Source organism: Trachypithecus francoisi, unplaced genomic scaffold, assembly GCF_009764315.1.
Source record: "Trachypithecus francoisi isolate TF-2019V2 unplaced genomic scaffold, Tfra_2.0 Lachesis_group4, whole genome shotgun sequence".
Lineage (NCBI taxonomy): Eukaryota > Metazoa > Chordata > Mammalia > Primates > Cercopithecidae > Trachypithecus > Trachypithecus francoisi.
In genome coordinates this window covers 28,423,455-28,436,397 of record NW_022681469.1, presented here as the reverse complement: position 1 = coordinate 28,436,397, position 12,943 = coordinate 28,423,455, and the positions used below count along the sequence as shown (strand labels likewise).

The following is a 12,943-nucleotide window of genomic DNA, read 5'->3' as shown; positions in this document are numbered from 1 at the left end:
GGCAGATGACCTGAGGTCAGGAGTTCGAGACCAGCCTGGCCAACATGGCGAAACCCTGACTCTACTAAAAATACAAAAATTCGCTGGGCATGGTGGCAGGTACCTGTGATCCCTGCTACTTGGGAGGCTGGGGCATGAGAATTGCTTGAACCCAGGAGGTGGAGGTTGCAGTGTGCCGAGATCACGCCTCTGCACTCCAGCCTGGGAGACAAAGTGAGACTCTGTCTCCAAAATAAATAAATTAATTAAAAACAATTTAAATTGTTGGTCTATAAAGGTTTATTCCATGGCTGCTCTAAACTTCTCTTTTCTTCAATTGTTTACACAATTAATTTATAATTATGTACTGCCTATGACAAGTCTTCTACTACATTTAACTTTCATTTACATTTTCTATGCTTATTTAATTTATTCTGTGTTTCTGTATTATATCCTCTAAATCTATACTGTCTAATAATGTAGCCGACAGCAACATGTGACTACTAAGCATCTGAAAGGTGGCTAATCCAAATTGAGTATGCTGTAAATGTAAATATACTGGATGTCAAAAACTTGAGATATGTAAAAATATCTATTACATGTTGAGATGACATATTATGATAAAATATACTATTAAAATTAATTTTACCTTAAAAACTTTAATGTGGTCATTATAAAATTTAAAATTATATATGTGATTCACATTGGGTTTCTACTGGACAGGGCTGCTGCAGACCAGCACTGTGCAAGAGCGCTTCCTTCAATGACAGAAATGTTCAAGATCTGCACTGTCCAACAGCCACTGACCACATGTGGCTGTGAGTACAAGAAGTATGACTCATGTGACTGAGGATTGAATTTTTTATTTTATTTTAATTAATTTAAATTGAAATAGCCACTGATGGCTAATGGCCACCATATTGGACAGTGTGGCTTTTGAATATAAAATGCTGAGAAGTCAGGAATGAGTGATCATCTTCAGCTAAATAATAATAAAAATGGGCATCCCCAAGACCCCAAATATAAGTGAAGTGTTGTAGAGGTGAAGCCCATGAATCATATATACTAACCTTGGAGAGAAAAGCAAATGCTTCACATTTAATGTTTCTCAATTAGATACTGATGTAAGTCAACAGTCAGCAAAGAAACACCTACCTTGTTCAAGGTCCTCACAGCTGCATATCTCAAGGCTGGCTTAGGAGAACTACAGAAAAGCTGAAGAACTAAAAAAAATAATAATATATAATATTACATATATATACTGTGAATACTCCTGGCTTAGGAGAACTACAGAAAAGTTGAATAACTAAAATACAGATATAGATATAGTGAATATTACCTATATATGCTGTGAATATTCCTCATCTCATCATATACCATATAGCTGAAAATATAGTACATAATGAATCACATTCAAAATATGCATAGATTTTATCACAGCATAAAAAATTTACATGAAAAATATAAATTTATCAGAATAGAAAAAGCACTTTTGGGGTTCCTGTAGTCCCAGCTACTTGGGAGGCTGAGGCAGGAGAATGGGGTGAACGCGGGAGGCGGAGCTTGCAGTGAGCCAAGCTATCGCACCACTGCACCACTGCACTCCAGCCTGGGCGACAGAGCGAGACTCTGTCTCAAAAAAAAAAAAAAAAAAGAAAAGAAAAAAGCACTTTTGGTCACTTATAAAAACTTTCATAGGAAACAAAGTTTGCTCTTCTTTTTAAAAAATTAGCATACTCATTAATACTTGAACTTAAATGGTAGAAATATTGACAGTTCTGAAAACAAATGGGCTTTTTAAACACCAAGGAAAACTGTAAAATGTTTTCAAAAGTTTCATATGAGGAAATAAAAACTTTAAAAAAAAAGCAATAAAGAATTATTATTAATAAACTATGTACATATAAATAAAATTCTTTCAGAAGTTTTATATACATAAATAGAAATATTAAAAAAAGAAGTAATAAAGTAAGGAACAACTAAAATAAACTATTTACATATAAGCTATCAGAATGCAAAGGCTATATTTACACAGAGCTAGCGTTCAAAAACCAGTCTTAACACCTATTCTGCAGACCTATGAAACTTAAAGCAAAAACTTAGGAACATAAGCAAAAGCCAGTCATCAAATATAAAACAAACCTGAAACAGCAGGTGCCAACTCTCTTGCAGTGCAGTTAGGAAGATGGATGATAGCTGAAGCAGCTTCATAAATAACCATTTCATGTTTATTTCGCAAGCAACTCTCAATGAAATCAAACAGTGGACTTTCATGGCTGCCAATAAATATTTATAGGCCATTATACAGATATCAAATAGACTGGCAATATGCATAGGGATTAAAAGCACAGGCAGATTGAGAGGCACTTCTGGAATGGTGGATGAGGGATTTCTAAAAATTCATTTCTCCACAAAGCAATTAGACAACCGGCAAAACTGTCAAAATTAACTTTTTCAGAACTCCAAAATTTAATCAAAGATTTGTGACAATCCTGAACATCTATTTAAGAAAAGTAGTTGAATCTTAGTAAGAATGCTGAGTGTTTCTGGTGTTTCAACCTGCCTCATTCTCAATTTCCATGTACCTCTTCCCAGTTCCATAGTAGCCTTGGAAACCAGCAGCCTCAGAACCACAGTAATTGTGAATGCCAGCAGCCTGGCTACAAAAGCAGCTCTCGGCCAAAACCTCATGCCCAGAGAACTGTCACTATGTGACCTGTCTGGTGCCCCTAGAAAAGCCCTATTCACAGGCTAATCTTTATTTCACCTGACGCAAGAGCTCATTCAGTGTGAAAAGCCCTATGCCCAGGGAGTTTGTCCAAAAAAATCAGTAGTATTTGGTTAATCTTGCAGCTGCCAGAAGCAGCAATTTTAGCAGAGGCAAACAAGAGACTGGCCAAAAAACTTAAAAGGAAAATTTGGGAAATGAGATGTCCTTAGAGGGCTTTGAAAATTTCTAAAATATTACTGGGGATATAGAAGGCCATATGCATGTGGAGGGCTAAGCAAATACCCACTAAAGACCTGACAGAGCTCCACTCTCTAACTTTTCCTTGACTCTGAGACTCTGCACAAAGCAGGAAGTGAAGGCTAAGGCAGAGCTGTGAACTGCTGGGGCATGGAAAGCATGCCCCAACATACACAGCACCCCTTGGAAAATGATGGGAGACATGCTGGTTTAAAGCATTTAAGAAAATCTGTCAAATCACTATTTGTGACTCAGATATTCAAACAAAGACTTCAGTGTCTATACAAGATACAGATTAAAGACTACAGAAATAGTCCAGGAAGGTCACAAACAACAACAAAAACAACAAACCCCAGGGACAGGAGAAGGGAAAAGTCTGATTACCAGTGCTGTCACATTATAATATTTAAAATATAATGTTTTTGACAAAATAATTATGAGACACACAAAGAAATAGTTTAAGTATGACCCATCTATGGGGAAAAAAAAGTAGTCCATAGAATTTATTCCTGAGGAAGCCCAGATGTTGAACTTACTAGGCAAAAACTTTAAGTCAGCTAATATAAATATGTTCAAAAAACTAAAGGAAATCCTATTTAAATTAAAGGGAAGTAATAACAAGGATGTCTTAAGAAAGAGAGACTACCAATAAAGAGACAGAAATGATTTTTTTTTGTTTAAGAAACCAAACAGAAATCCTAGATTTGGAAAGTGCAATGACTGGAATGAGAAATTCGCCAGAAAAGTTCAATAGCAGACTTATGCAGGCAGATGAAAAAATAAGAAAACTTGTAGATCTACTGAGATAAACCAGCTTATGAAAATAAAAAAAGAAGGGAAAAAAATGAACAGTGCTTTGGAGACCTGTGTAACATGATCAAGGGCACCCACATTTGGATGATAGCAGTTTTCACAGGAAAAGAGAGACACAAAGGGGAAAATGAACATAAGAAGAAACCATGGCTGAAAACCTCACAAGTTTGATTAAAAAGAAAAAAACAACATTAATTTATGGACCCAAGAGGCTCAAAAAGTCTCAAGCCGAATAAATACAAAAATATTCACATATATACACACCAGAGTGAAACTGGTGAAAGCATAAAAATAGTCATTCTGACTGGTGTGAAATGGTACCTCATTGTGGTTTTGATTTGCATTTCTCTAATGATTAGTGATGTTGACCATTTTTTAATATGCTTGATACCATCTCGTACCAGTCAGAATAGCTATTATTAAAAAGTCAAAAAATAACAGATGCTGGTGAGGTTGCAGATAAAAGAGAATGCTTATACACTGCTGTTGGGAATGCAAATTAGTTCAGCCACTGTGGAAAGCAGTTTGGAGATTTCTCAAGAACTTAAAACAGAACTACCATTTGATCCAGCAATCCCATTACTAAATACAAACCCAAAGGAATATGAATTGCTCTTGTTAGGTTTTGAGGTGAAGGCGAGGGTTAAAGAAAGACTGAGAGAGAGTTGGCAGCTCTACAGCAATGCAGGTTTTATGTCCAGCATAAGATCTGCAGAGGCAGGGCACCAATTTAATGCCAGGGCCCACCTCTCCTTACAGGCTGGGGCAATTTTAGGCCTGGGAGGGAGGGGTCTGAGGGATATGGCTTGCTGCCTGGGAGGATGTTGATAAGATGTTCCCATGATGAGGCGGTTTGGCCCTTGATGTGGCAGGATGTGACAGTGATGTTCCTTGGACTTTTTCCCAGCAGAATGTGATAAGAAAGTCAGGCAATCGGGCAGGATGTTTCTCACGGCCCAATCCCCCAAGGAATGTTTCACTTTGATCAAGGTCTGTGAAATGACAGGGGGCTTACAAAATGGTACAGTTTGGACTAACAGTTCTACCATAAAGACACATGCCCTCATATGTTCATTGCACCACTACACACAATAGCAAAGACATGGAATCAACCTAGATACCCATTAACAGTGGATTGGATGAAGAAAATATACTACATATACACCATGGAATACTATGTAGCCATAAAAAAGAATGAGATTACGTCCATTGCAGCAACATGGATGGAGCTGGAGGCCATTATCCTAAGCAAATTAACATGGAGACAGAAAACCAAATACTGCATGTTTTCACTTATAAGGGGAGCTAAACATTGAGTGCACATGGGCACAAAGAAGGGAACAATAGGCACTGGAGCCCACTTGAGGGTGTAGGGTGGGAAAGGATGAGGATAAAAAAACTACCAACTGGGTGGTACTATGCTCACCACCTCGGTGACAAAATAATCTATACACCAAACCCCCATGACATGCAATTTACCTGTATAACAAACCTGCATGTGCACCCCCGAACCTAAAATAAAAGTTGGAAAGAAAACATAATAATAAATAAATATATAAACAACAAAGAAAACATAAGATCAAGGTAAAATCTTGACAGCAGCAAGAAAAAAAAACTACTTATCACACTGTACAGGGAAAAAAAATCAGTAGGATTAATCGCTGATTTCTCATCTGAAACAATGGAAGACAGAGACAGTAAAATGTCATATTCAAAGTGCTAAAATGAAAAAACAAGAATTCTATAATCCAACAAAACTATCCTCCAAAAATGAAAGCTAAAAATGACATTCCCAGATAAGCAAAGGCTGAGAAAATTCATTGCTAACAGACTTGCTTTGTAAAAATACTAAAAGAAGAACAGACTGAAAGATTGTAGACAGTGACATGAATAATCAGGGAGAAATAAACAGCATCAGAAAGTGTAAATATATTAATTGGTATGAAAGATTCTACAATTTTTCTCATTTCTTAACTACTTTGAAGAACATAAAATTGTATAAAGCAATAACTATAACACTATATTGTCGAGTTCTTAACATATACACAGATAACACACATGCCAATAACAGCAAATAGGAGGGAAGGAACAGAACTATATTGGAGCAAAGATTTTAAATTTTACTGAAATTAAGTTAGTATTATCTGAAGTAGACTGTGGTAAATTAAAATGCTTACTATCATTCCTAGAAATTATGAAAAAACTTTTTTTAAAAGTTAAATTATTGATGAAGGTATTAAAATGATATGCTAAACATTGTTTAACTCAAACGCAATCAAAGAAGAAAAGAGAAACAAAAAAGACAGGAGATTTACACAGAACAAATAGCCAAATGGCAAAGGTAAACCCAACAATAATTATATTAAATTTGAATTGTCTAAATACTCCAACTAAAAGACAAACTGCTAGACAGGTTTAAAAAGCAAGATCCAACTACATGATGTCTAACAGACACACTTTAGATTCAAAGACACAGATAGGATGAAATTAAAAAGACAGGAAAATGTATGCCATGCAAACAAAACTGTAAGAGATCACGAACACCTACATTAATAGCAGACAAAATAAGAGTTTAAGACAAAAATGTTATGCAACAAGGAGAGACATTTCACATGTTAAAGAGATGAATGCATCAGGAAGATTTAACAATGATAAACATACTCATGCAATAGAACCACAAAATACATAAAGCAAAACTTGAGAAAAGGAAAGAGAAATATGTAATTTAAAAATAATAGGCAGGGAGCTGTGGCTCACGATGTAATCCCGGCACTTTGGGAGGCAAGGCAGGCAGATCACCTGAAGTCAGGTGCTCGAGACCAGCCTGGCCAACATGGCAAAACCCTGTCTCTACTAAAAATACAAAAATTAGCCAGGCATGGTGGCATGTGCCTGTAATCCCAGCTACTTGGGAGGCAGAGGCAGGAGAATTGCTTGAACCTGGGAGGTGGAGGTTGTAGTGAGCTGAGATCGCACCACTGCACTCCAGTTTGGGCAACAGAGTGAGACTCTGTCTCAAAATAAATAAATAAAAATAATCGTTGAGGGACAAGATCTCAACTCTGCTCACAGCTGCCTGGATATAAACTCGATGGTATTAGTGGGGCACGGTGGGAGAGAGACTGGCCTTGTTGGCTGTGTGGTAGCTGGGTTAGACCTGTCACTGGCAGCTTTCCCCCACTTTCATGGTAACCTGTATGTTGCAGCAGAAGCATCATAATCCTCCTGGGAACATAACTCCATGGGCCTGAGAACCATACCCCCATCTCCCACACCAGCTGCAGCAAGCCCCACACAAGGACAGTCTGAGCTCAGACATGCCTAACCCTGCCCCCTGCTGATGGTCTTTCCCTACCTGTCCTGGTTGCTGAAGACAAAAAGCATAATCTCTTGGGAGCTCTATGGCCCCAACCAACTCAAGTTAACTGATTATAGAAAACATTCAACCCAGTAACTATAAAAATACAAATTCTTTTTCAGTGCTAATCATTTCCAAGAACGAATTAAATACCAAGTCACAAATCTCAATACATTTAAAATGACAGAAATCATACAAGGTATGTTTTTCAATCACAACTGAATTATAAATGAACAATAGAAAAGAAACCAGGGAAATCCTTAAATATTTGGAAAGTAAACACCACACTTCCAAGTAACTCAGGGATCAAGAAGAAATCAAATGGGAAATGAGAAAATATTTGAAGTTGAATGAAAATGAAAACACAACAAATCAAAGTGTATGGGACTCAACTAAAGCAATGCTTGGAGAACATTTTATTTTAGAAACCTATATCAAAAACAAAAAAGGGTCTCAAATCAGTAACCTAGGCTTCCACATGAAGAAATCAGGAAGAGTAAACTAAGCCTGCAGCATGCAGAAGAAAGGAAGTAATAAATATTAGAGCACAGGTTAACTGACTAGAATACAGAAAAATGATAATAATAAAAAAATCAGTGACACCCAAAGTTGGTTCTTTGAAAAGATCAACAAAATTCACAAACCTTCATCTAAACTAACCACGAAAAAAAGAGGAAAGACACAAATTACCAAAACCAGGGATGAAAAAGGGAACACGTCACTGCTGACACTAATGAAAAAAATTACGAGGAACTATTATGAACGACTGTATGCCAACAAATTAGATAACTTACATGAAATGGAAAAATTCCTAGAAATACCAAACTACTAAAACTGACTCAAAAAGAAACAGAAAATCTAAATAATTTATAATGAGTTAATTATTAAAAACCATACCTCAAAAAAAAAAAAAAAAAAAAACAAAACAAAACAAAAAAACAATACAGATCCAGATGGCCTCACTGGTTAATTCTATCAGATATTTGATATAATAATACCAATTCTTCACAACTCTTTCAGAAAATAAATGGGAAAAGAACATTTACTACTCAACTAATTCTATGAAGCTAGTATTACTCAGATAAAAAAGCATGACAAACATTTCACAAGAGAACTACAGTACAATATTCCTTCTACTAAAAACAAAAATTCTTAACAAAATGTCAGCAAACTGAATCCAGTAATATGTAAAAAGAATTATACACATAATTAAGTGGCATTAATCACAGGAATGTAAAGGTGATTTAACATCAGAAAATCACATTATATACTACATTAATAATATAAAGGACAAAAACCACATAATCATCTTCATAGATGAATAAAAATCAACTGACAAAATCTAACACACATTAATAATATAAAGGATAAAAACCACATAATCATCTTCATAGATGAATAAAAATCAACTGACAAAATCTAACACCCATGTGTGATTTTTTAAAAACTTTTAATTTTAGGTTCAGGGGTACATGTAAAGGTTTGTTACATAGGTAATGGTATATGTTACATAGGTAAGTTCAACCACAATGGTTGAACTAATTTACACTCACACCAGCAATGTATAAGTGTGTTGGTGAAGACACAGAAAATCGAAATTCTCATACATAATAGAAATGGTATGGCTATTTTAGAAAATAGTTTGACAATTTCTTTAAAAGTACCCTAGAACTTAAAGTATAATAAAAAATGTAAAAAAATAAATAAACATAAACTTATATGACCCAGTTACTCTACTTATAGAAATCTTTGCAAGAGAATGGAAAAATATATGTACACATAAAGCTTTGTATATGAATGTTCACAGCAGCATTATTCATAATAGATAAAAATGGGGAAAAAACCAAATGCCTATCAATTAATGAACAAGTAAACAAAATCTGGTCTAGCGATACCATGGAAGAGTATTCAGTCACAAAAAGGAATGAAATACTGATGCACGCTACAACACAGTGAACCTCAAAAATATATTAAGTGAAAGAACATAAAGTTAAAGAAGTGAGGCCAGGTGCAGTGGCTCATGCCTGTAATCCCAGCACTTTGGAAGTCTGAGGCAGGCGGATCACCTGAGGTCAGGAGTTCACATCACAGGACTCTGCAGACAATCCCTGGTACCAGCCTGGAGCCGGGTAGACTTGCTGGGTGGCTAGACCCAGAAGAGAGACAACAATTACTGCAGTTTGGCTCATAGGAAGCCACATCCACAGGAAAAGGTGGAGTGTACTACATTCAAGGAACACCCTATGAGACAAAAGAATCAGAACAACAGCCTTCCCCGCCTAGACCTTCCCTCTGACAGAGCCTACCCAAATGAGAAGGAACCAGAAAACCAACTTTGGTAATATGACAAAACAAGGCTCTTTAACATCCCCCAGAAAATCACACTAGTTCACCAGCAATGGATATAAGTCAAGAAGAAATCCTTGATTTACCTGTAAAAGAATTCAGGAGGTTAGTTTTTTTTTTTTTTTTTTTTTTGGAGACGGAGTCTCGCTCTGTCGCCCAGGCTGGAGTGCAGTGGCCGGATCTCAGCTCACGGCAAGCTCCGCCTCCCGGGTTTACACCATTCTCCTGCCTCAGCCTCCCGAGTAGCTGGGACTACAGGCGCCCGCCACCTCGCCCGGCTAGTTTTTTGTATTTTTTAGTAGAGACGGGGTTTCACCGTGTTCGCCAGGATGGTCTCGATCTCCTGACCTCGTGATCCGCCCGTCTCGGCCTCCCAAAGTGCTGGGATTACAGGCTTGAGCCACCGCGCCCGGCCAGGAGGTTAGTTATTAAGCTAATCAGAGAGGCACAAGAGAAAGGGGAAGCCCAATGCAAGGAAATCCAAAAAATGATACAAGAAGTGAAGGGAGAAACATTCAAGTAAATAGATTGCTTAAAGAAAAAACAATCAAAAATTCAGGAAGCATTGGACACACTTATAGAAATGCAAAATGCTCTGGAAATCTCAGCAATAGAATTGAACAAGTAGAAGAAAGAAATTCAGAACTCAAAGACAAGGCCTTTGAATTAACCCAATCCAACAAAGACAAAGAAAAAGGATAAGAAAATATGAACAAAGACTCTAAGAAGTCTGGGATTATGTTAAACGACCAAACCTAAGAATAATCAATGTTCCTGAGGAAGAAGAGAAATCTAGAAGTTTGGAAAACACATTTGGGGGAATAATTAAGGAAAACTTACCCGGCCTTGCAAGAGACCTAGACATCCAAATACAAGAAGCACAAAGAACACCTGGGAAATTCATTGCAAAAAGATCATCACCTAGGCACACTGTCATCAGGTTATCTAAAGTTAAGACAAAGGAAAGAATCTTAAGAGCTGTGAGACAGAAGCACCAGGTTACCTACCAAGAAAAACCTATCAGATTAACAGCAGATTTATCAGCAGAAACCCTACAAGCTAAAAGGGATTGGGCCCTATCTTCAGTCTCCTCAAACAAAACAATTACCAGCCAAGAACTCTGTATCCAGCAAAACTAAGCATCATATATAAAGGAAAGATACAGTCTTGTTCAGACAAAAAAATGCTGAGAGAATTTGCCACTATCAAGCCACCACCACAAGAACTACTAAAAAGAGCCCTAAATCTTGAAACAAATCCTGGAAACACATCAAAACAGAACCTATTTAAAGCATAAGTCACACATGACCTATAAAACAAAAATACAAGTTAAAAAGCAAAAACAAAAAGAAACAAAGTACACAGGCAACAAATAGCATGATGAATGTCACAGTACCTCACATCTCAATACTAACATTGGATGTAAATAGCCTAAATGCTCCACTTAAAAGATACAGAACTGCAGAACGGATAACAACTCACCAACCAACTATCTGCTGCCTTCAGGAGACTCATCTAACACATAAAGACTCACATAAAATAAAGCGGTGGAAAAAGGCATTTCATGCAAATGGACACCAAAAGCGAGGAGGGTAGCTATTCTTATATCAGACAAAACAAACGTTAAAGCAACAGCAGTTAAAAGAGACAAGGAGGTACATTAGATAATGGTAAAAACCCTTGTCCAACAGGAAAATACCACAATCCTACACATATAGTCACCTAATACTGGAGCTCTCAAATTTATAAAACAATTATTACTAGACCTGAGAAATGAGATAGACGGCAACACAATAACACTGGAGGACTTCAATACTCCACTGACAGCACTAGACAGGTCATCAAGACAGAAAGTTAACAAAGAAATAATGGATTTAAACTATACCTTGGAACAAATGGACTTAACAAATATACAGAACATATCATCCAACAACCTCAGAATACACATTCTATTCAATAGCGTATGGAACTTTCTCCAAGATAGGCCATATGACAAGGCCATAAAGCGAGCCTCAATCAATTTAAGAAAATCGACATTATATCAAGAATTTTCTGAGACCACAGTGAAATAAAACTGGAAGTCAACTCCAAAAGGAACCTTCAAAACCATGCAAATACATGGAAATTAAATAACCTGCTCCTGAATAAGCACTGGGTCAAAAACAAAATCAAGATGGAAATCAAAGAATTCTTTGAACTGAAAAATAATGACACAATCTATCAGAACCTCTGGAATACAGCAAAGGCAATACTAAGAGGAAAGTTCATAGCCCTACATCAAAAGCTCAAAAGTTCAAAAGCTCAAAAAGTTCAAGCACCTACATCAAAAAGACTGAAAGAGCACAAACTGACATTCTAAGGATCTAGAAAAACAAGAACAAACCAAACCCAAATCTAGCAGAAGAAAGGAAATAACTAAGATCAGAGCACAACTAAATGAAATTGAAACAAACAAACAAAAAACACCAAAGGTAAGTAAAAACAAAAAGCTGGTTCTTTGAAAAGATAAATAAAATTGACAGACCATTAGCAAGATTAACCAAGAAAAGAAAAGAGAAAATTCAAATAACCTCATTAAGTAAACAGAAGATATTACAACTGACACCACTGAAATACAAATGATCATTCAAGGCTACAATGAACACCTTTACACACATAAACTAGGAAACTTAGAAGAGATGAATAAATTCCTGGAAAAATATAACTCCCCTAGCTTAAATCAGGAGGAATTAGATCCCCTGAACAGACCAATAACAAGCAGCAAGATTGAAATGGTAATTTAAAAATTACCAACGAAAAAAATAGTCTAGGCCCGGCACAGTGGCTCATGCCTGTAATCCCAGCATTTTGGGAAGCTGAGGCGGGCAGATCATGAGTTCAGGAGATCGAGACCATCCTGGCCAACATGGTGAAGCCTCGTCTCTACTAAAATACGAAACATTAGCCAGGCATGGTAGCACACACCTGTAGTCCCAGCTACTTGGGAGGCTGAGGCAGGGGAATCGCTTGAACCCCTGGGAGGCGGAGGTTGCAGAGAGCCAAGATTGCACCACTGCACTCCAGCCTGGCAACAGAGTGAGATTCCATCTTATTAAAAAAAAAATGTCCAGGACCAGACAGATTCACAGAAGAATTCTACCAGACATTCAAAGAAGAATTGGTCCCAATCCTTTTGAAACTATTCCACAAGACAGAGAAAGAAGGAACCCTCCTTAATTCATTCTATGAAGCCAGTATCACCCTAATACCAAAACCAGGAAAGGACATAACAAAAAAAGAAAACTACAGACTAATATCCCTGATGAACACAGATGCTAAAATCCTTAACAAAATACTAGCTAACCGAATCCAACAATATATCAAAAGGATAATCCACCATGATCAAGTGGGTTTCATACCAGGGATGCAGGGATGGTTGAACATACACAAGTCAAGCATAATGTGATACACCACATAAACAGAATTTAAAACAAAAATTA

At 36.9% G+C, this 12,943-nt stretch overlaps 1 protein-coding gene across 3 annotated transcripts in view; it reads right to left on the bottom strand.

The window, feature by feature from the left end:
- COPG2 (COPI coat complex subunit gamma 2) overlaps positions 1-12,943 on the bottom strand; it is a 160,064-nt gene that overhangs the window by 57,483 nt on the left and 89,638 nt on the right. For 2 of the 3 annotated variants that reach the window (XM_033194247.1, XM_033194248.1), the window contains 3 exons: positions 5,240-5,272; positions 2,122-2,255; positions 1,135-1,202 (listed from right to left, as the gene is read on the bottom strand). In XM_033194247.1, the coding sequence (XP_033050138.1) occupies positions 1,135-1,202; positions 2,122-2,255; positions 5,240-5,272 (235 nt within the window). The remainder of the gene's footprint in view (positions 1-1,134; positions 1,203-2,121; positions 2,256-5,239; positions 5,273-12,943) is intronic. The other variant, XM_033194246.1, reaches the window with a different exon arrangement.